Source organism: Coregonus clupeaformis, chromosome 24 (assembly GCF_020615455.1).
Source record: "Coregonus clupeaformis isolate EN_2021a chromosome 24, ASM2061545v1, whole genome shotgun sequence".
NCBI classification, from domain to species: domain Eukaryota; kingdom Metazoa; phylum Chordata; class Actinopteri; order Salmoniformes; family Salmonidae; genus Coregonus; species Coregonus clupeaformis.
The window spans coordinates 13,042,250-13,065,799 of record NC_059215.1 but is presented as its reverse complement, the minus strand read 5'-3'; the positions used below and the strand labels follow the sequence as shown (position 1 = coordinate 13,065,799).

The 23,550-nt window shown below is 47.1% G+C and overlaps 1 protein-coding gene and 1 long non-coding RNA gene across 3 annotated transcripts in view; both read left to right on the top strand.

The window, feature by feature from the left end:
• Nucleotides 1-2,635: 2,635 nt before the first annotated feature.
• LOC121537205 lies at nt 2,636-7,143 on the top strand. Of its 2 annotated transcripts, none has more exons than XR_006657382.1 (3): nt 2,636-2,716; nt 6,114-6,187; nt 7,132-7,143. It is a non-coding gene; the product is annotated as an uncharacterized LOC121537205 (long non-coding RNA). The 2 variants fall into 2 exon arrangements; XR_006657381.1 differs by lacking the exon at nt 7,132-7,143 and adding an exon at nt 6,308-6,320.
• Nucleotides 7,144-10,640: 3,497 nt separating this feature from the next.
• The window catches only part of LOC123481791 (complement decay-accelerating factor-like), a gene marked incomplete at its 5' end in the record, with an annotated part of 28,242 nt that continues 15,332 nt past the window's right edge, over nt 10,641-23,550 (top strand). Inside the window, 3 exons of the mRNA XM_045206805.1 lie at nt 10,641-10,756; nt 14,154-14,227; nt 14,348-14,572. Coding sequence (XP_045062740.1) covers nt 10,641-10,756; nt 14,154-14,227; nt 14,348-14,572 — 415 coding nt within the window. The remainder of the gene's footprint in view (nt 10,757-14,153; nt 14,228-14,347; nt 14,573-23,550) is intronic.

Genomic DNA, 23,550 nt, shown 5'->3' with positions numbered 1-23,550 from the left:
GCCGGGCGGCCAGCTCTAGGAAGAGTCTTGGTGGTTCCAAACTTCTTCCATTTAAGAATGATGGAGGCCACTGTGTTCTTGAGGACCTTCAATGCTGCAGAAATGTTTTTGTACCCTTCCCCAGATCTGTGCCTCGACACAATCCTGTCTCAGAGCTCTACGGACAATTCCTTCGACCTCATGGCTTGGTTTTTGTTATGACATGCACTGTCAATTGTGGGACCTTATATAGACAGGTGTGTGCCTTTCCAAATCAAGTCCAATCAATTGAATTTCCCACAAGTGGACTCCAAGTTTTAGAAACATCTCAAGGATGATCAATGGAAACAGGATGCACCTGAGCTCAATTTCGAGTCTCATAGCAAAGGGTCTGAATACTTATGTAAAGAAGGTATTTCTGTTTTAAATTTTTAATAAACGTGTCAACATTTCAAAAAACCTGTTTTCACTTTGTCATTATGGGGTATTGTGTGTAGATTATTGAGGATTTTATTTTATTTTATCCATTTTATAATAAGGCTGTAACGTAACAAAATATGGAAAAAGGGAAGGGGTCTGAATACTTTCCGAAGGCACTGTATGTAGACAAATTAGTGGATTCGGCTATTTCAGCCACACCCGTTGCTGACAGGTGTATAAAATCGAGCACACCGCCATGCAATCTCCATAGTTAACATTGTCAGTGTAATGGCCCGTACTGAAGAGCTCCGTGACATTCAACGTGGCACAGTCATAGGATGTCACCTTTCCAACAAGTCAGTTTGTCAAATATCTGCCCTGCTAGAGCTGCCCCGGTCAACTGTAAGTGCTGTTATTGTGAAGTGGAAACGTCTAGGAGCAACAACTGCTCAGCCACGAAGTGGTAGGCTACACAAGCTCACAGAATGGGACCGCGAGAGTACTGAAGCGCATAGCGGGAAAAAATCGTCTGTCCTCGGTTACAACACTCACTACTGAGTTCCAAACTGCCTCTGGAAGCAACGTCAGCACAATAACTGTTCGTCGGGAACTTAATGAAATGGGTTTCCATGGCCGAGCAGCCGCACACAAGCCTAAGATCAACATGCGCTATGCAACGCGTTGGCTGAAGTGGTGTAAAGCTCACTGCCATTGGACTCTGGGGTAAGTGGAAACACGTTATCTGGAGTGATGAATCACGCTTCACCATCTGGCAGTCCGACGGACGAATCTGGGTTTGGCGGATGTCAGGAGAACGCTACCTGCCCGAATGCACAGTGCCAACTGTAAAGTTTGGTGGAGGAGGAATAATGGTCTGGGGCTGTTTTTCAGGGTTTGTGCTAGGCCCATTAGTTCCAGTCAAGAAAAATCTTAATGCTACAGCATACAATGACATTGTAGACGATTCTGTGCTTCCAACTTTGTGGTAACAGTTTGGGGAAGGCCCTTTCCTGTTTCAGCATGACAATGCCCCCGTGCACAAAGCGAAGTCCATACAGAAATGGTTTGTCGAGATCGGTGTGGAAGAACTTGACTGGCCTGCACAGAGCCCTGACGTCAACCCCATTGAACAGCTTTGGGATGAATTGGAACGCCGACTGCGAGCCAGGCCTAATCGCCCAACATCAGTGCCCAACCTCACTAATACTATTGTGGCTGAATGGAAGCAAGTCCCCACAGAAATGTACCAACATCCAGTGGAAAGCCTTCCCAGAAGAGTGGAGGCTTTTATAGCAGCAAAGGGGGGACCAACTCCGTATTAGGGCCCATGATTTTGGAATGAGACGTTTGACCAACATTGGCCATGTATTGTATCCATATGGGTACACTAACTCACAGATTGTTGACAGTGTGTGTTCTCCTTCTCAACAGCGTGATTACGGCAAGTGGATATTAAGAGAAGTTAATCTGCTTAGGTGGCGATCTGGCAAAATGTTACAGTACAGCAAACCAACCAATCCAGGAAACCGTGTGCTGCTGCTTGTTACGGGAAAATAAGATATCATGCAGCCCTCTGTCTGTTGTTGGTCCTTGAAGATATGGATGGTCCAGCTGGCCTTGATGTTTCTCACTATTCAAGGTGGGGTCATATCTGTATAGAATCAGAATCCTATTTCTTGGCATGTCTCTGTCTACAGACGGTGGTTTGAAGCTTACACTACTACAGTTTATGGGTTGAATTGACGGTGTTGTCTCCTGTATTTGTTCACCTTGGTCATTAACATTAACTCCATTTTGTCTCCACCTCTTTCAGCTCAAAGCTGCACCAAACCCATAGGAGGGCCAAACATGGTTTTGTCAGATGCCTTAATCACTCATGAGACATTTGTAGACAGAGCAAAAGTCAATTTTCATTGTGCAATTGGATATGCCAGTGCTGGACGGTCTCGATGAGTCACCTGTACTGCTGGCGTGTGAAGTGAAACTGACATGCAAAAGTAATATAATAGTCTAATTTTGTTCTGAAAAGTTACGCCATATTCATGTAAATGTTTTCAGTTTTTAGTTACCCACTCGCAACTTGCTATATTCATTGCCCATCAATAGATATTATTGAAATACTAGCCTGGAATTCAGACCTGTTTTGTGCTAACATTCAACTCTTTGCCACTCTGTCATTTTGAAAGTCTGACTGGTTTTCTCTGTGGTTGTTTCAGGGAAGTCGTGTGGCTCCCCCAGGAGAAGGGAAGAACGGCCATTTTGATCTCTCTGAGGGGATCTTGTTTGGTGACAAGGTTGTTGCTACCTGTAACACTGGGTCAGTGATTTCCAAATAGGCCTTCATTTTACATTTACATTTTAGTCATTTAGCAGACGCTCTTATCCAGAGCGACTTACAGGAGCAATTAGGGTTAAGTGCCTTGCTCAAGGGCACATTTACGTCATTTACCAGACGCTCTTATCCAGAGCGACTCACCAATTGGTGCGTTCACCCTATAGCCAATATTTTTTTTGGGGGGTAGAAGGATTACTTTATCCTATCCCAGGTATTCCTTAAAGAGGTGGGGTTTCAAATGTCTCCGGAAGGTGGTGAGTGACTCCGCTGTCCTGGCGTCGTGAGGGAGCTTGTTCCAGCATTGGGGTGCCAGAGCAGCGAACAGTTTTGACTGGGCTGAGCGGGAACTATGCTTCCGCAGAGGAAGGGGAGCCAGCAGGCCAGAGGTGGATGAACGCAATGCCCTCGTTTGGGTGTAGGGACTGATCAGAGCCCGAAGGTACAGAGGTGCCGTTCCCCTCACTGCTCCATAGGCAAGCACCATGGTCTTGTAGCGGATGCGAGCTTCAACTGGAAGCCAGTGGAGTGTGCGGAGGAGGGGGGTGACGTGAGAGAACTTGGGAAGGTTGAACACCAGACGGGCTGCGGCATTCTGGATGAGTTGTAGGGGTTTAATGGCACAGGCAGGGAGGCCAGCCAACTGCGAGTTGCAGTAGTCCAGACGGGAGATGACAAGTGCCTGGATTAGGACCTGTGCCGCTTCCTTGTAAGGCAGGGTCGTACTCTCCGAATGTTGTAGAGCATGAACCTGCAGGAGCGGGTCACCGCCTTGATGTTGGCGGAGAACGACAGGGTGTTGTCCAGGGTCACGCCTAGGCTCTTCGCACTCTGGGAGGAGGACACAGCGGAGTTGTCAACCGTGATGGCGAGATCATGGAACGGGCAGTCCTTCCCCGGGAGGAAGAGCAGCTCCGTCTTGCCAGGGTTCAGCTTGAGGTGGTGATCCGTCATCCATACTGATATGTCTGCCAGACATGCAGAGATGCGATTCGCCACCTGGTTATCAGAAGGGGAAAGGAGAAGATTAGTTGTGTATCGTCAGCGTAGCAATGATAGGAGAGGCCATGTGAGGATATGACAGAGCCAAGTGACTTGGTGTATAGGGAGAAAAGGAGAGGGCCTAGAACTGAGCCCTGGGGGACACCAGTGGTGAGAGCACGTGGTGCGGAGACAGCTTCTCGCCACGCCACTTGGTAGGAGCGACCGGTCAGGTAGGACGCAATCCAGGAGTGAGCCGCGCCGGAGATGCCCAGCTCGGAGAGGGTGGAGAGGGAGGATCTGATGGTTCACAGTATCAAAGGCAGCAGACAGGTCTAGAAGGACAAGAGCAGAGGAGAGAGAGTTAGCTTTAGCAGTGCGGAGAGCCTCCGTGACACAGAGAAGAGCAGTCTCAGTTGAATGACCAGTCCTGAAACCTGACTGGTTTGGATCAAGAAGGTCATTCTGAGAGAGATAGCAAGAGAGTTGGCTAAAGACGGCACGCTCAATAGTTTTGGAAAGAAAAGAAAGAAGGGATACTGGTCTGTAGTTGTTGACATCAGTGGGATCGAGTGTTGGTTTTTTGAGAAGGGGAGCAACTCTCGCTCTCTTGAAGACGGAAGGGACATGGCCAGCGGTCAAGGATGAGTTGATCAGCGAGGTGAGGTAGGGGAGAAGGTCACCGGAGATGGTCTGGAGAAGAGAGGAGGGGATGGGGTCAAGCGGGCAGGTTGTTGGGCGGCCTGCAGTCACAAGTCGCAGGATTTTATCTGGAGAGAGAGGGGAGAAAGAAGTCAAAGCATAGGGTAGGGCAGTGTGAGTAGGACCAGCAGTGTCATTAGACTTAACAAACGAGGATCGAATGTCGTCAACCTTCTTTTCAAAGTGGTTGACGAAGTCATCCACAGAGAGAGAGGAGGGGGGCGGGGGGGAGGATACAGGAGGGAGGAAAATGTGGCAAAGAGCTTCCTAGGGTTAGAGGCAGATGCTTGGAATTTAGAGTGGTAGAAAGTGGCCTTAGCAGCAGAAACAGATGAAGAAAATGTAGAGAGGAGGGAGTGAAAAGATGCCAGGTCGGCAGGGAGTTTAGTTTTCTTCCATTTCCGCTCCGCTGCCCGGAGCTCTGTTCTGTGAGCTCGCAATGAGTCATCAAGCCACGGAGCTGGAGGGGAGGACCGAGCCGGCCGGGAGGATAGGGGACACAGAGAGTCAAAGGATGCAGAAAGGGGAGGAGAGGAGGGTTGAGGAGGCAGAATAAGGAGATTGGAGGGAGAAGGATTGAGCAGAGGGAAGAGATGATAGGATGGAAGAGGAGAGAGTAGTGGGAGAGAGAGAGCGAAGGTTGCGGCGGCGCATTACCATCTGTGTAGGGGGCAGAGTGAGTAGTGTGGGAGGAGAGCGAGAGAGAAAAGGAAACAAAGTAGTGGTCGGAGACATGGAGGGGAGTTGCAGTGAGAGTAGTAGAAGAGCAGCATCTAGTAAAGATGAGGTCAAGCGTATTGCCTGCCTTGTGAGTAGGGGGACGGTGAGAGGGTGAGGTCAAAAGAGGAGAGAAGTGGAAAGAAGGAGGCAGAGAGAAATGAGTCAAATGTGGACGTAGGGAGGTTGAAATCCCCCAAAACTGTGAGGGGGTGAGCCATCCTCAGGAAAGGAACTTATCAAGGCGTCAAGCTCATTGATGAACTCTCCAAGGGAACCTGGAGGGCGATAGATGACAAGGATATTAAGCTTAAATGGGCTAGTGACTGTGACAGCATGGAATTCAAATGAGGAGATAGACAGATGGGTTAGGGGAAAAATTGAGAATGTCCACTTGGGAGAGATGAGGATTCCTGTGCCACCACCCCTCTGACCAGATGCTCTCGGGGTATGCGAGAACACATGGTCAGACGAGGAGAGAGCAGTAGGAGTAGCAGTGTTTTCAGTGGTAATCCATGTTTCCGTCAGCGCCAGGAAGTCGAGGGACTGGAGATTAGCATAGGCTGGGATGAAGTCAGCTTTGTTGGCAGCAGAACGGCAGTTCCAGAGGCTGCCTGAGACCTGGAACTCCAGGTGTGGGGGTGCGTGCAGGGACCACCAGGTTAGAGAGGCAGCAGCCACGCGGTGTGGGGCGTTTGTGTAGCCTGTGCAGAGAGGAGAGAACAGGGATAGGCAGAGGCATAGTTGACAGGCTGTAGCAAATGGCTACAATAATGCAGAGGAGATCGGAATGAAATGAACTAAACATCTGGGAGAGTAGAGAGCAGGGCCTCCCTCACCAAAAACTTCTACTTCTAACAACTATAATTGTTTCACTGAACCACTCCCTAAAAGTCCCTAAAAGTTAAACAAAAACGTGTTTGTTGTCCTAAAAGCAAAGCTCCAAATACTGTCTCATATTGTCTAATCTTTCTCTTTTCAGCTATATGCTTGTGGGCAGCGATGTAAGGACCTGTATGGACGGAGGCTGGGATGGCAGAGTTCCTTTATGTGAAGGTTAGTCATCTGAAGGAGCATGTCAAGTCAAAATAACAATAACTTTAACAGTTCTGTGCTTGTGCCTAAATCAAAACTCTTCATAACTGATCATAACTGCTGTTGTGTTCTAATCTGCAGTGGTGAAGTGTGGAAAGCCCCCACCATTGTCAACGGTGGGCCTGTTGTCCAACCTGAAGAGATGTATAACTATGGAGATGTTGTGCAATATGGCTGTGAGAAGGATTACACTCTGGTTGGAACTAAATCCATAACCTGCTCTGAGAATGGAGAATTCCATTCTGTATGGTTGTTAACAAAATATAGAACTGCTCACATGAACTGCTTACAACAGGGGTGTCAAAGTCAATCCATGGAGGGCCTAGAGTCTGCTGGTTTTTGTTTTTTCCTTTCAATTAAGACCTAGACAACCAGGTGAGAGGAGTTCCTTACTAATTAGTGATCTTAATTCATCAATCAAGTACAAGGGCGGAGCGAAAACCTGCAGACATTCGGCCCTCCAGTGAATGAGTTTGACACGTGGCTTACACTGATCAAATCTATATGGGCTCCACTTTTTCCTCCACCACACAATCGTGAGCATGTTCCAGATGACCTCCTCTGAAAGATAAATGTGTAAATATCACAGTATCTAGCCTAATAAAATAGAACATAAGCACAGATGTGCATGAAACAGGCTAAGCAAGCAGTCTAAAACATGGATAATGTGTAGGCCTATTCTGAAAACCATGATGCAACATTGAGCTCAGAGGAAGTGGGTTACAATAGAATCTACCCTATTTATTTGATATATATTGATTAGTTGCAGGATTCATAAAGGGGTGGTTATAACAACATTGTGTGTATTGCTTCAAGTAGTCTAAAACCAATAAAAAATATACTTGGGTCACATTGTTCACCTCAAAACAGTACCTAATGACATCTCTCTTTGTTTATGTCTGCAGTGGTCTCATGTCTTCCTCCTGTTGTTGAGAATGGCGTGTCTGATTGAAGGCCGTCCCCCTATACGTACAAGTATTTTGTGACATATAAATGCAACGCTGGATATGAGATGGAGGGACAAGCCAGTCTGACCTGTGAAATAGAAGGCTGGTTTGCCCATGACTTGCCCTCATGGGCAAAGGTTTGAACACCCCCTTTCCTGGGGGCCAGTTTTATGACCGGTCGTAATTTCCTTGCAGAAACTTTATTTTCCGTGCCATGCAGTATTGGGAGAGGGAATTTCCCTGTGAGACAAAGGAAGTCTTCCCGCTAAGACTCCAACATCCAAAAGTGGATAATGAAACAATATTCCTACTTAAAAGAATGTGGGAAATGGTTAGTGGGGACTTAAAGAACAGTCATGTCAAATGTGTTACTATGTTGTGATGTCATTAAGGACGGTGGAACAACATAACTGTATCTCTGGGGGGGTACACTTCCCAGTGATGAGGTTTGCATCTAATTGTTGTATATAACGAATGATTAAGTATAATAATACTTTTGTGAAGATAACAATGTGATTTTAGCATTCTAGATGAGATGATTGTTTTCCATATTGATTTGTTCTGTCAGTGGCCACGCCCAGATGAGCACAAACATGATGGAACGCCCCTTTTACCCCGAGTGCATAAAAAGCCTTGTGACGAAATTCACCTCAGACAAGGAAGCCCCACGGCTTAAAATGGTTGACACTCTACAAGACCAGCAGACGTGAAGCGTGAGCTAAACGTTACAAATGGTTAGACCAGAAAGACCAGAAAACGTGAGACGTTAGTCCACATGTTTGAAATGGAGAAACTCAAACTCTCACGAGGTGAAGAAGAATATAATGCACTAGACCTTATCATCTCAGTCTGCAGCTGGCATGTATAGTCGTCTAGAGAACTTTCACTATAGACACGATTTGGGAAGGACAATCCCTCTCAGACAACCGCTGGTAAATCTGAAGTATCCATTCTAACCACTACTACGACCAAAAACTCTACCAAGGACATTGGGATCTCTGGTGGGCAAACCAGAGTTCTACATCATCAACTCAACTTTCGAGGACAGCTACACGTAAATACATGTTGCATTTCTAATCCGAATGAGCGTTTAGTATGGTTTTAAGCGTTTGTATTTCCGTGAGCGTAGTTTCCAAAGTAACCACGATAGTTTGAATCTCTCTCTCCCTTCCACTCTGACCCTCCTTCTACCCAAGCATTCATGCTAATGTTAGTCCAGTCCACTAGGGACCTGTTTTCATTTTATTACGTTAGTAATCAATAACCTATGTGTGTGTGTTTTGTATTGTGTTATTATTTATTTAGTTAGTCAATAAATAATTAAGCCAATTGCTGATTCATCAATAAGGTTAGGGTTCTTGCAGGTTCAATGATTATGCGACGTTCAGAATGAGACTGATAAGTGGTAATTATTTAATTAGTGAGTGTTATCGATATATAACATATATATCTTCTAAGAGTTTAATTCGGGAGATGGTAACTCGTTAAACAACTTCTTCCGTGGTGCCCCAAATTCCTAATGAGTTAATTGTTACATGATTAATTTAATCGAGTGACAATTAAACATAGTTAGGTGATTCGATAAATAACAGTCATACATTAAAGTAAGTCATGTCACGACAATGCAAAGGTAAGACTGGTTTCAGTGTTTGTTATTTAACACACTTTAGCCATTGTTGTTATTGTGAAGTGGAAACGTCTAGGAGCAACAACTGCTCAGCCACGAAGTGGTAGGCTACACAAGCTCACAGAATGGGACCGCAGAGTACTGAAGCGCATAGCGGGAAAAATCGTCTGTCCTCGGTTACAACACTCACTACTGAGTTCCAAACTGCCTCTGGAAGCAACGTCAGCACAATAACTGTTCGTCGGGAACTTAATGAAATGGGTTTCCATGGCCGAGCAGCCGCACACAAGCCTAAGATCAACATGCGCTATGCAACGCGTTGGCTGAAGTGGTGTAAAGCTCACTGCCATTGGACTCTGGGGTAAGTGGAAACACGTTATCTGGAGTGATGAATCACGCTTCACCATCTGGCAGTCCGACGGACGAATCTGGGTTTGGCGGATGTCAGGAGAACGCTTACCTGCCCGAATGCACAGTGCCAACTGTAAAGTTTGGTGGAGGAGGAATAATGGTCTGGGGCTGTTTTTCAGGGTTTGTGCTAGGCCCATTAGTTCCAGTCAAGAAAAATCTTAATGCTACAGCATACAATGACATTGTAGACGATTCTGTGCTTCCAACTTTGTGGTAACAGTTTGGGGAAGGCCCTTTCCTGTTTCAGCATGACAATGCCCCCGTGCACAAAGCGAAGTCCATACAGAAATGGTTTGTCGAGATCGGTGTGGAAGAACTTGACTGGCCTGCACAGAGCCCTGACGTCAACCCCATTGAACAGCTTTGGGATGAATTGGAACGCCGACTGCGAGCCAGGCCTAATCGCCCAACATCAGTGCCCAACCTCACTAATACTATTGTGGCTGAATGGAAGCAAGTCCCCACAGAAATGTACCAACATCCAGTGGAAAGCCTTCCCAGAAGAGTGGAGGCTTTTATAGCAGCAAAGGGGGGACCAACTCCGTATTAGGGGCCCATGATTTTGGAATGAGACGTTTGACCAACATTGGCCATGTATTGTATCCATATGGGTACACTAACTCACAGATTGTTGACAGTGTGTGTTCTCCTTCTCAACAGCGTGATTACGGCAAGTGGATATTAAGAGAAGTTAATCTGCTTAGGTGGCGATCTGGCAAAATGTTACAGTACAGCAAACCAACCAATCCAGGAAACCGTGTGCTGCTGCTTGTTACGGGAAAATAAGATATCATGCAGCCCTCTGTCTGTTGTTGGTCCTTGAAGATATGGATGGTCCAGCTGGCCTTGATGTTTCTCACTATTCAAGGTGGGGTCATATCTGTATAGAATCAGAATCCTATTTCTTGGCATGTCTCTGTCTACAGACGGTGGTTTGAAGCTTACACTACTACAGTTTATGGGTTGAATTGACGGTGTTGTCTCCTGTATTTGTTCACCTTGGTCATTAACATTAACTCCATTTTGTCTCCACCTCTTTCAGCTCAAAGCTGCACCAAACCCATAGGAGGGCCAAACATGGTTTTGTCAGATGCCTTAATCACTCATGAGACATTTGTAGACAGAGCAAAAGTCAATTTTCATTGTGCAATTGGATATGCCAGTGCTGGACGGTCTCGATGAGTCACCTGTACTGCTGGCGTGTGAAGTGAAACTGACATGCAAAAGTAATATAATAGTCTAATTTTGTTCTGAAAAGTTACGCCATATTCATGTAAATGTTTTCAGTTTTTAGTTACCCACTCGCAACTTGCTATATTCATTGCCCATCAATAGATATTATTGAAATACTAGCCTGGAATTCAGACCTGTTTTGTGCTAACATTCAACTCTTTGCCACTCTGTCATTTTGAAAGTCTGACTGGTTTTCTCTGTGGTTGTTTCAGGGAAGTCGTGTGGCTCCCCAGGAGAAGGGAAGAACGGCCATTTTGATCTCTCTGAGGGGATCTTGTTTGGTGACAAGGTTGTTGCTACCTGTAACACTGGGTCAGTGATTTCCAAATAGGCCTTCATTTTACATTTACATTTTAGTCATTTAGCAGACGCTCTTATCCAGAGCGACTTACAGGAGCAATTAGGGTTAAGTGCCTTGCTCAAGGGCACATTTACGTCATTTACCAGACGCTCTTATCCAGAGCGACTCACCAATTGGTGCGTTCACCCTATAGCCAATATTTTTTTTTGGGGGGTAGAAGGATTACTTTATCCTATCCCAGGTATTCCTTAAAGAGGTGGGGTTTCAAATGTCTCCGGAAGGTGGTGAGTGACTCCGCTGTCCTGGCGTCGTGAGGGAGCTTGTTCCAGCATTGGGGTGCCAGAGCAGCGAACAGTTTTGACTGGGCTGAGCGGGAACTATGCTTCCGCAGAGGAAGGGAGCCAGCAGGCCAGAGGTGGATGAACGCAATGCCCTCGTTTGGGTGTAGGGACTGATCAGAGCCCGAAGGTACAGAGGTGCCGTTCCCCTCACTGCTCCATAGGCAAGCACCATGGTCTTGTAGCGGATGCGAAGCTTCAACTGGAAGCCAGTGGAGTGTGCGGAGGAGGGGGGTGACGTGAGAGAACTTGGGAAGGTTGAACACCAGACGGGCTGCGGCATTCTGGATGAGTTGTAGGGGTTTAATGGCACAGGCAGGGAGGCCAGCCAACTGCGAGTTGCAGTAGTCCAGACGGGAGATGACAAGTGCCTGGATTAGGACCTGTGCCGCTTCCTGTGTAAGGCAGGGTCGTACTCTCCGAATGTTGTAGAGCATGAACCTGCAGGAGCGGGTCACCGCCTTGATGTTGGCGGAGAAACGACAGGGTGTTGTCCAGGGTCACGCCTAGGCTCTTCGCACTCTGGGAGGAGGACACAGCGGAGTTGTCAACCGTGATGGCGAGATCATGGAACGGGCAGTCCTTCCCCGGGAGGAAGAGCAGCTCCGTCTTGCCAGGGTTCAGCTTGAGGTGGTGATCCGTCATCCATACTGATATGTCTGCCAGACATGCAGAGATGCGATTCGCCACCTGGTTATCAGAAGGGGGAAAGGAGAAGATTAGTTGTGTATCGTCAGCGTAGCAATGATAGGAGAGGCCATGTGAGGATATGACAGAGCCAAGTGACTTGGTGTATAGGGAGAAAAGGAGAGGGCCTAGAACTGAGCCCTGGGGGACACCAGTGGTGAGAGCACGTGGTGCGGAGACAGCTTCTCGCCACGCCACTTGGTAGGAGCGACCGGTCAGGTAGGACGCAATCCAGGAGTGAGCCGCGCCGGAGATGCCCAGCTCGGAGAGGGTGGAGAGGAGGATCTGATGGTTCACAGTATCAAAGGCAGCAGACAGGTCTAGAAGGACAAGAGCAGAGGAGAGAGAGTTAGCTTTAGCAGTGCGGAGAGCCTCCGTGACACAGAGAAGAGCAGTCTCAGTTGAATGACCAGTCCTGAAACCTGACTGGTTTGGATCAAGAAGGTCATTCTGAGAGAGATAGCAAGAGAGTTGGCTAAAGACGGCACGCTCAATAGTTTTGGAAAGAAAAGAAAGAAGGGATACTGGTCTGTAGTTGTTGACATCAGTGGGATCGAGTGTTGGTTTTTGAGAAGGGGAGCAACTCTCGCTCTCTTGAAGACGGAAGGGACATGGCCAGCGGTCAAGGATGAGTTGATCAGCGAGGTGAGGTAGGGGAGAAGGTCACCGGAGATGGTCTGGAGAAGAGAGGAGGGGATGGGGTCAAGCGGGCAGGTTGTTGGGCGGCCTGCAGTCACAAGTCGCAGGATTTTATCTGGAGAGAGAGGGGAGAAAGAAGTCAAAGCATAGGGTAGGGCAGTGTGAGTAGGGACCAGCAGTGTCATTAGACTTAACAAACGAGGATCGAATGTCGTCAACCTTCTTTTCAAAGTGGTTGACGAAGTCATCCACAGAGAGAGAGGAGGGGGGCGGGGGGGAGGATACAGGAGGGAGGAAAATGTGGCAAAGAGCTTCCCTAGGGTTAGAGGCAGATGCTTGGAATTTAGAGTGGTAGAAAGTGGCCTTAGCAGCAGAAACAGATGAAGAAAATGTAGAGAGGAGGGAGTGAAAAGATGCCAGGTCGGCAGGGAGTTTAGTTTTCTTCCATTTCCGCTCCGCTGCCCGGAGCTCTGTTCTGTGAGCTCGCAATGAGTCATCAAGCCACGGAGCTGGAGGGGAGGACCGAGCCGGCCGGGAGGATAGGGGACACAGAGAGTCAAAGGATGCAGAAAGGGAGGAGAGGAGGGTTGAGGAGGCAGAATAAGGAGATTGGAGGGAGAAGGATTGAGCAGAGGGAAGAGATGATAGGATGGAAGAGGAGAGAGTAGTGGGAGAGAGAGAGCGAAGGTTGCGGCGGCGCATTACCATCTGTGTAGGGGCAGAGTGAGTAGTGTGGGAGGAGAGCGAGAGAGAAAAGGAAACAAAGTAGTGGTCGGAGACATGGAGGGGAGTTGCAGTGAGAGTAGTAGAAGAGCAGCATCTAGTAAAGATGAGGTCAAGCGTATTGCCTGCCTTGTGAGTAGGGGGACGGTGAGAGGGTGAGGTCAAAAGAGGAGAGAAGTGGAAAGAAGGAGGCAGAGAGAAATGAGTCAAATGTGGACGTAGGGAGGTTGAAATCCCCCAAAACTGTGAGGGGTGAGCCATCCTCAGGAAAGGAACTTATCAAGGCGTCAAGCTCATTGATGAACTCTCCAAGGGAACCTGGAGGGCGATAGATGACAAGGATATTAAGCTTAAATGGGCTAGTGACTGTGACAGCATGGAATTCAAATGAGGAGATAGACAGATGGGTTAGGGGAAAAATTGAGAATGTCCACTTGGGAGAGATGAGGATTCCTGTGCCACCACCCCTCTGACCAGATGCTCTCGGGGTATGCGAGAACACATGGTCAGACGAGGAGAGAGCAGTAGGAGTAGCAGTGTTTTCAGTGGTAATCCATGTTTCCGTCAGCGCCAGGAAGTCGAGGGACTGGAGATTAGCATAGGCTGGGATGAAGTCAGCTTTGTTGGCAGCAGAACGGCAGTTCCAGAGGCTGCCTGAGACCTGGAACTCCAGGTGTGGGGTGCGTGCAGGGACCACCAGGTTAGAGAGGCAGCAGCCACGCGGTGTGGGGCGTTTGTGTAGCCTGTGCAGAGAGGAGAGAACAGGGATAGGCAGAGGCATAGTTGACAGGCTGTAGCAAATGGCTACAATAATGCAGAGGAGATCGGAATGAAATGAACTAAACATCTGGGAGAGTAGAGAGCAGGGCCTCCCTCACCAAAAACTTCTACTTCTAACAACTATAATTGTTTCACTGAACCACTCCCTAAAAGTCCCTAAAAGTTAAACAAAACGTGTTTGTTGTCCTAAAAGCAAAGCTCCAAATACTGTCTCATATTGTCTAATCTTTCTCTTTTTCAGCTATATGCTTGTGGGCAGCGATGTAAGGACCTGTATGGACGGAGGCTGGGATGGCAGAGTTCCTTTATGTGAAGGTTAGTCATCTGAAGGAGCATGTCAAGTCAAAATAACAATAACTTTAACAGTTCTGTGCTTGTGCCTAAATCAAAACTCTTCATAACTGATCATAACTGCTGTTGTGTTCTAATCTGCAGTGGTGAAGTGTGGAAAGCCCCCCACCATTGTCAACGGTGGGCCTGTTGTCCAACCTGAAGAGATGTATAACTATGGAGATGTTGTGCAATATGGCTGTGAGAAGGATTACACTCTGGTTGGAACTAAATCCATAACCTGCTCTGAGAATGGAGAATTCCATTCTGTATGGTTGTTAACAAAATATAGAACTGCTCACATGAACTGCTTACAACAGGGGTGTCAAAGTCAATCCATGGAGGGCCTAGAGTCTGCTGGTTTTTGTTTTTTCCTTTCAATTAAGACCTAGACAACCAGGTGAGAGGAGTTCCTTACTAATTAGTGATCTTAATTCATCAATCAAGTACAAGGGCGGAGCGAAAACCTGCAGACATTCGGCCCTCCAGTGAATGAGTTTGACACGTGGCTTACACTGATCAAATCTATATGGGCTCCACTTTTTTCCTCCACCACACAATCGTGAGCATGTTCCAGATGACCTCCTCTGAAAGATAAATGTGTAAATATCACAGTATCTAGCCTAATAAAATAGAACATAAGCACAGATGTGCATGAAACAGGCTAAGCAAGCAGTCTAAAACATGGATAATGTGTAGGCCTATTCTGAAAACCATGATGCAACATTGAGCTCAGAGGAAGTGGGTTACAATAGAATCTACCCTATTTATTTGATATATATTGATTAGTTGCAGGATTCATAAAGGGGTGGTTATAACAACATTGTGTGTATTGCTTCAAGTAGTCTAAAACCAATAAAAAATATACTTGGGTCACATTGTTCACCTCAAAACAGTACCTAATGACATCTCTCTTTGTTTATGTCTGCAGTGGTCTCATGTCTTCCTCCTGTTGTTGAGAATGGCGTTTCGGATTGAAGGCCGTCCCCCCTATACGTACAAGTATTTTGTGACATATAAATGCAACGCTGGATATGAGATGGAGGGACAAGCCAGTCTGACCTGTGAAATAGAAGGCTGGTTTGCCCATGACTTGCCCTCATGGGCAAAGGTTTGAACACCCCCTTTCCTGGGGGCCAGTTTTATGACCGGTCGTAATTTCCTTGCAGAAACTTTATTTTCCGTGCCATGCAGTATTGGGAGAGGGAATTTCCCTGTGAGACAAAGGAAGTCTTCCCGCTAAGACTCCAACATCCAAAAGTGGATAATGAAACAATATTCCTACTTAAAAGAATGTGGGAAATGGTTAGTGGGGACTTAAAGAACAGTCATGTCAAATGTGTTACTATGTTGTGATGTCATTAAGGACGGTGGAACAACATAACTGTATCTCTGGGGGGGTACACTTCCCAGTGATGAGGTTTGCATCTAATTGTTGTATATAACGAATGATTAAGTATAATAATACTTTTGTGAAGATAACAATGTGATTTTAGCATTCTAGATGAGATGATTGTTTTCCATATTGATTTGTTCTGTCAGTGGCCACGCCCCAGATGAGCACAAACATGATGGAACGCCCCTTTTACCCCCGAGTGCATAAAAAAGCCTTGTGACGAAATTCACCTCAGACAAGGAAGCCCCACGGCTTAAAATGGTTGACACTCTACAAGACCAGCAGACGTGAAGCGTGAGCTAAACGTTACAAATGGTTAGACCAGAAAGACCAGAAAACGTGAGACGTTAGTCCACATGTTTGAAATGGAGAAACTCAAACTCTCACGAGGTGAAGAAGAATATAATGCACTAGACCTTATCATCTCAGTCTGCAGCTGGCATGTATAGTCGTCTAGAGAACTTTCACTATAGACACGATTTGGGAAGGACAATCCCTCTCAGACAACCGCTGGTAAATCTGAAGTATCCATTCTAACCACTACTACGACCAAAAACTCTACCAAGGACATTGGGATCTCTGGTGGGCAAACCAGAGTTCTACATCATCAACTCAACTTTCGAGGACAGCTACACGTAAATACATGTTGCATTTCTAATCCGAATGAGCGTTTAGTATGGTTTTAAGCGTTTGTATTTCCGTGAGCGTAGTTTCCAAAGTAACCACGATAGTTTGAATCTCTCTCTCCCTTCCACTCTGACCCTCCTTCTACCCAAGCATTCATGCTAATGTTAGTCCAGTCCACTAGGGACCTGTTTTCATTTTATTACGTTAGTAATCAATAACCTATTGTGTGTGTTTTGTATTGTGTTATTATTTATTTAGTTAGTCAATAAATAATTAAGCCAATTGCTGATTCATCAATAAGGTTAGGGTTCTTGCAGGTTCAATGATTATGCGAACGTTCAGAATGAGACTGATAAGTGGTAATTATTTAATTAGTGAGTGTTATCGATATATAACATATATATCTTCTAAGAGTTTAATTCGGGAGATGGTAACTCGTTAAACAACTTCTTCCGTGGTGCCCCAAATTCCTAATGAGTTAATTGTTACATGATTAATTTAATCGAGTGACAATTAAACATAGTTAGGTGATTCGATAAATAACAGTCATACATTAAAGTAAGTCATGTCACGACAATGCAAAGGTAAGACTGGTTTCAGTGTTTGTTATTTAACACACTTTAGCCATTGTTTTAGGTCAGCTATTTTGTGCATCATTTGGTATTTAGGACCAGAATACCAATGTGTCAGCAAACTGGCTTTTTTAGTGGAATTGACCTCAACTCATCAAATCAAATGTTATTTGTCACATACACGTGTTTAGCAGATGTTATAGCGGGTGTAGCGAAATGCATGTAGCTAGTCGCGAGGCCGCCATCTTCGTCGGCGCCAGGTTGACCAACATATAAACACATTGAGGCCTTTTTGATAATAAAATATGGTATGTGTGTTAATGTTCACGCTAATTGTTATTTTTCACCATATACATGCCTGTGCATAGCAACCTCAAGTATTTATTTTCCCTTTTTACATGTTATGAGTGATTGACTAGCTATCTGGTCCAACACCATTCTACTCCTCAGACCACACTGGCTGACTAAAGCATTTGAGGGATCACAACAGTAAAGTGTTTTGACAGACCGGACAAGAATAGTTAATGGCCTAATTACAGTTGAAGTCGGAAGTTTACATATACCTTAGCCAAATACATTTAAACTCAGTTTTTCACAATTCCTGACATTTAATCCTAGTAAAAATTCCCTGTTTAAGGTCAAGTAGGATCACCACTTTATTTTAAGAATGTGAAATGTCAGAATAATAGTAGAGAATGATTTATTTCAGCTATTATTTCTTTAATCACATTCCCAGTGGGTCAGAATGTCACGATCGTCTAAGGAAGTGGACCAAGGCGCAGCGTGTTGAGCGAACATGTTGACTTTATTAAATTAAAGCAACCACGAAAACAACAAAACAAATGACGATAGTGAAGTCCACAGTGACAATGACTGAACATGGAACAAAAACCCACAACCCTAAGGTGAACACTGACAGTTTAAATATGGCTCCCAATCAGAGACAACGAGCCGACAGCTGACACTCGTTACCTCCGATTGGGAGTCACATGACGAGACAAGACACTACAACCAAAACCAAACACAACCAAATGAACACACCCTATACCCAACACAACCAAATGAATACACCCTGGCTCAAACTACACAGTCCCGGAGCCAGAGCGTGACAGTACCCCCCCCTAAAGGCGCGGACTCCGACCGCGCCTACACCCCAAAATGGGGGGGGGCTGGGTGGGTGTTGCTCCTCGGAGGCGGCTCCGGCCCGGGCTTGACCACCACCCCACTTCACTCCCCCGTGAGTGCCCCCGGTCCGATCTGACCCAGCTTGCTGGATCAGGACCTCCGACGCGCACCCCCTGGCTTGGCGCGTGAGGTAGGAACGGACCGGACCTGGCCGACGATACGCACCCTAGGCTTGATGCGTGGAGCCAGAACGGGCCTCACCAGGCTGACGACTCGCATCCCTGGCTTGGTGCAGTAGCAGGGAATGGGCTGGATCAGGCTGACGGCTCGCACCCTTGGCTTGGTGCGAGTAGCAGGGACGAGCTGAACCAGGCTGACGACTCGCACCCTTGGCTTGGTGCGAGTAGCAGGAACGGGCTGGACCAGGCTGACGACTCGCACCCTTGGCTTGGTGCGAGTAGCAGGGACGAGCTGAACCAGGCTGACGACTCGCACCCTTGGCTTGGTGCGAGTAGCAGGAACGGGCTGGACCAGGCTGGCGACTCGCACCCCTGGTTTGGTGCGAGTGGCAGGAACAGGCCGGGTCGGGCTGGCGACGCACACCGTAGGTTCTGTGCGTGGAGCAGGAACAGGCCGGGCTGGGCTGGCGACGCACACCGTAGGCTTTGTGCATAGAGCAGGGACAGGCCGGGCTGGGCTGGCAACGCACCCCGTAGGCTTGGTGCGTGGAGCAGGGACAGGCCGGGCTGGGCTGGTGACGCACACCGTAGGTTTTGTGCGTGGAGCAGGAACAGGCCGGGCTGGGCTGGCGACGCACACCGTAGGCTTTGTGCGTTGAGCAGGAACAGGCCGGGCTGGGCTGGCGACGCACACCGTAGGTTTTGTGCATGGAGCAGGAACAGGCCGGGCTGGGCTGGCGACGCACACCGTAGGCTTTGTGCGTTGAGCAGGAACAGGCCGGGCTGGGCTGGCGACGCACACCGTAGGTTTTGTGCGTGGAGCAGGAACAGGCCGGGCTGGGCTGGCGACGCACCCGTAGGCTTTGTGCGTAGAGCAGGAACAGGCCGGGCTGGGCTGGCGACGCACCCGTAGGTTTTGTGCGTGGAGCAGGAACAGGCCGGGCTGGGCTGGCGACGCACCCCGTAGGCTTTGTGCGTAGAGCAGGAACAGGCCGGGCTGGGCTGGCGACGCACACCGTAGGCTCTGTGCGTGGAGCAGGAACAGGCCGGGCTGGGCTGACGACGCACACCGTAGGTTCTGTGCGTGGAGCAGGAACAGGCCGGGCTGGGCTGGCGACGCACACCGTAGGCCCGATGCGAGAAGCAGGAACAGGCCGGGCTGGGCTGGCGACGTACACCGTAGGCCTAGTACGTGGAGCAGGAACCGGCCGGGCTGGACTGGCGACGCACACCGTGGGCTTGATGCGTGGAGTAGGAACAGGCCGGTCCGTACTGGGAACACACACCACTGGCCTTAACCGGGGATCAGGAACGGGCCGGACCGGACTGGTAACACACCTCAGTCTCTCACGCCGTGCCTCAACTACTTCCCTCCCTCTACTCGCCAATGGCTCCCGTAATCCGGTAGCCTTCTCTCCACGTCTCCCTGTGGCAGCCTCCTGCTGCCCAGCCGCCCTAGCCATGTGCCCCCAAAAAACTTTTTGGGGTTGCCTCTCGTCCCTCCGACGATGGCCCTGCTGACGCCGTTGCTCCTCTCTCGCCAGGGCCTTGATCCTCCCCCAAGGTCCCTTGCCCCCGAGCATGTCCTCCCAGGACCACGATTTGCCCACCTGGGCCATCGCCAGCCTCTCGATCTCCTTACCCGGCGCTTCCTCCCATGTCCAGTCTCCTTGCTCCTGGACACGCTGCTTGGTCCTTTTTTGGTGGGTTTTTCTGTCACGATCGTCTAAGGAAGTGGACCAAGGCGCAGCGTGTTGAGCGAACATGTTGACTTTATTAAATTAAAGCAACCACGAAAACAACAAAACAAATGACGATAGTGAAGTCCACAGTGACAATGACTGAACATGGAACAAAAACCCACAACCCTAAGGTGAACACTGACAGTTTAAATATGGCTCCCAATCAGAGACAACGAGCCGACAGCTGACACTCGTTACCTCCGATTGGGAGTCACATGACGAGACAAGACACTACAACCAAAACCAAACACAACCAAATGAACACACCCTATACCCAACACAACCAAATGAATACACCCTGGCTCAAACTACACAGTCCCGGAGCCAGAGCGTGACACAGAAGTTTACATACACTCAATTAGTATTTGGTAGCGTTGCCTTTAAATTGTTTAACTTGGGTCAAACATTTCGGGAAGCCTTCCACAAGCTTCCCACAATAAGTTGGGTGAATTTTGGCCCATTCCTCCTGACAGAGCTGATGTAACTGAGTCAGGATTATAGGCCTCCTTGCTCGCACACGCATTTTCAGTTCAGTTCTATAGGATTGAGGTCAGGGCTTTGTGATGGCCACTCCAATACCTTGACTTTGTTGCCCTTAAGCCATTTTGCCACAACTCTGGAAGTATGCTTGGGGTCGTTGTCCATTTGGAAGAACCATTTGCGACCAAGCTTTAACTGCCTGACTGATGTCTTGAGATGTTGCTTCAATATATCCACATAATTTTCCTTCCTCATGATGCCATCTATTTTGTGAAGTGCACCAGTCCCTCCTGTAGAAAAGCACCCCCACAGCATGATGCTGCCACCCCCGTGCTTCACGGTTGGGATGGTGGTCTTCGACTTGCAAGCTGCCCCCTTTTTCCTCCAAACATAACGATGGTCATTATGGCCAAACAGTTATATTTTTGTTTCATCAGACCAGAGAACATTTCCCCAAAAAGTACGATCTTTGTCCCCATGTGCAGTTGCAAACCGTAGTCTGGCTTTTTTATGGTGGTTTTGGAGCAGTGGCCTCTTCCTTGCTGAGCGGCCTTTCAGGTTATGTCGATATAGGACTTGTTTTACTGTGGATATAGATACTTTTGTACCTGTTTCCTCCAGCATCTTCACAAGGTCCTTTGCTGCTGTTCTGGAATTGATTTGCACTTTTCGCACCAAAATACGTTCATCTCTAGGAGACAGAACACGTCTCCTTCCTGAGCGGTATGACGGCTGCGTGGTCCCATGATGTCAAGCAAAGAGGCACTGAGTTTGAAGGTAGGCCTTGAAATACATCCACAGGTACACCTCCAATTGACTCAAATGATATCAATTAGCCTATCAGAAGCTTCTAAAGCCATGACATCATTTTCTGGAATTTTCCAAGCTGTTTAAAGGCACAGTCAACTTAGTGTATGTAAACTTCTGACCCACTGGAATTGTGATACAGTGAATTATAAGTGAAATAATCTGTCTGTCAACAATTGTTGGAAAAATCACTTGTGTCATGCACAAAGTAGATGTCCTAACCAATTTGCCAAAACTATAGTTTGTTAACAAGACATTTGTGGAGTGGTTGAAAAACAAGTTTTAATGACTCCAACCTAAGTGTATGTAAACTTCTGACTTCAACAGTATATGTCATGTCTTTATAGCCCTTCTGACTACAACAAAGCCCCCTACTACCATCACTACTGTGGCTACCAGTGGCGGCTCCTGAAAAAATTCTCAGGGGGGGCAATTTTTCTGATGATTTAGGTGACCTACACACATTTTAAAAAAGATATGTCCAGCAACAACATGAAGACAGGGGCAGCATATAAGTCAATACTGATATACACATTACTTGCTTCAAAAAGGCCTCATGGTTGAATTGGAAATATGTGCACCTGAGCAAGCAGGAGCTTTTGATAGAGGCTACTGAAAACATTGATGCAAGTTATTGGTAATAAGAAATTTTTATAGACTTCCATATTCTGCCCTCTTGTATAGATTTGTGAAAATGAACAGTGATAGACATTTTGCCTGAAAACAGAATTTGAAAATAATTTCTAGAAAAGGTAAACACAGCTATCTGTATGGCTTTGTAAATATGAACAACCATATTCTGGCCAATTGTATAGATTTGTAAAAAAAATTGTTTACTTTTTTTAAAATGAAAAATAACTATTTTAAACAACATCAACTGTGAACTGATTTGGGCGTGTGTGTGTTAAAGAGACAGACAGGGAGGGACAAAGAGAGAGAGAGGCTACATTACTTGTACTGAAACTGTTCTCTTCTCTCTTTCAATGCAGCAAAGCGGTCAATGACTTTCTCATTGAAATCAGGCATGCTGAGGACTAGTTTACTATTTACTTTTTAGCTTGCTGCATGATCAAATTCAGCTGATGCGCATAGCAATGCACGTAATGGCCTTTCTTGAAATGCTCACGCACCTTTTGCCTTCTCTCGCCTCATCACACTGGCTCCATCGTAAGCTTGCGCAATGAGTTTGACTTTCACGTCGTCGGCAAAAAGACCGTTCAGTCTCTCCAAAAGCACACTGGCGATTGAGACTGAGGTTGATTCCGAGATGGGAAGGAACTCAAAAAAGCACTCCTGCACTTTGTGGTTGTCTCTTTGATGTGAACTTCTTTCAAAGAGACAATCGAGTTGCACTGAACGCTATAGCCATCTTGATAGTAGTACGTGAATTGATTGATGCTGCTACCCGCTCTTTTCTTAGTTACGTTCATGGTTACGTTACGTATGACGAAAGCGCGTAAGTGCAAGCCCTCAGAAACCCATAGAGATTGTATTGAAAGCTCTGAAATTTGAAAAAAATAGATTTTACATGGGAGTCTATGACAGACTTCTGGGCGATTTTCAACCTGACTGAAATCGCCCCAAAAGGGGGGCATTTGAAGCACGACTTTAGCCTGATTGGACATTTAGTGGCAGTGTGGCACTGTGGCAGATCAGACGTCTAGATTACAACACTGATAACTACTGTTGCCGTGATATAATTGATTAGAAAAAAAATCCCTTCCTTTTCCCGTTTGGCAGTGCGTCGCCCATATCGCCCTATTGAACACACCGCCCCTGGTGGCTACTGCAGCTACTACAAAGAGAACCACAGTCCACGGTAAGAGCATTTTGATACTGCTTGGCACAATCCTAATCTAATGTTTATTTATATATATATATTCACTTACTCCGTTTATTAGGAAAACCACCCGTTCACGAAAAAGGATCGCTCCTACAGACAGTGAGTCACGTGGCCATGGCTTGCTATATAAATCAGATATCGAGGCATTCAGTTACTGTTTAATTGAACATTAGAATGGGCTAAACGAGTGACCTATGCGACTGAGCGTTGTATGATCATCAGTGCCAGGCACGCCGGATCCAGTATCTAAGAAACAGCAGCCGGGCTTTTCACACACTGGGCCTTTCACGCACGACAGTGTCTAGGGTTTACCGAGAATGGTGCGACAAGCAAAATAAATCCAGTCAGCGACAGTCCTGGGGTTGAAAACAGCTTGTTGATGAGGGAGGTTGAAGGAGAATGACAGGAATCGTGCAAGCTAACAGGTAGGCTACAAACAGACAAATAATGACGCAGTACAACAGTGGTGTGCAGAACGGCATCTCGGAATGCACAACTGGTCGATCCTGGTCACGGATGGGCTATTGCAGCAGACGA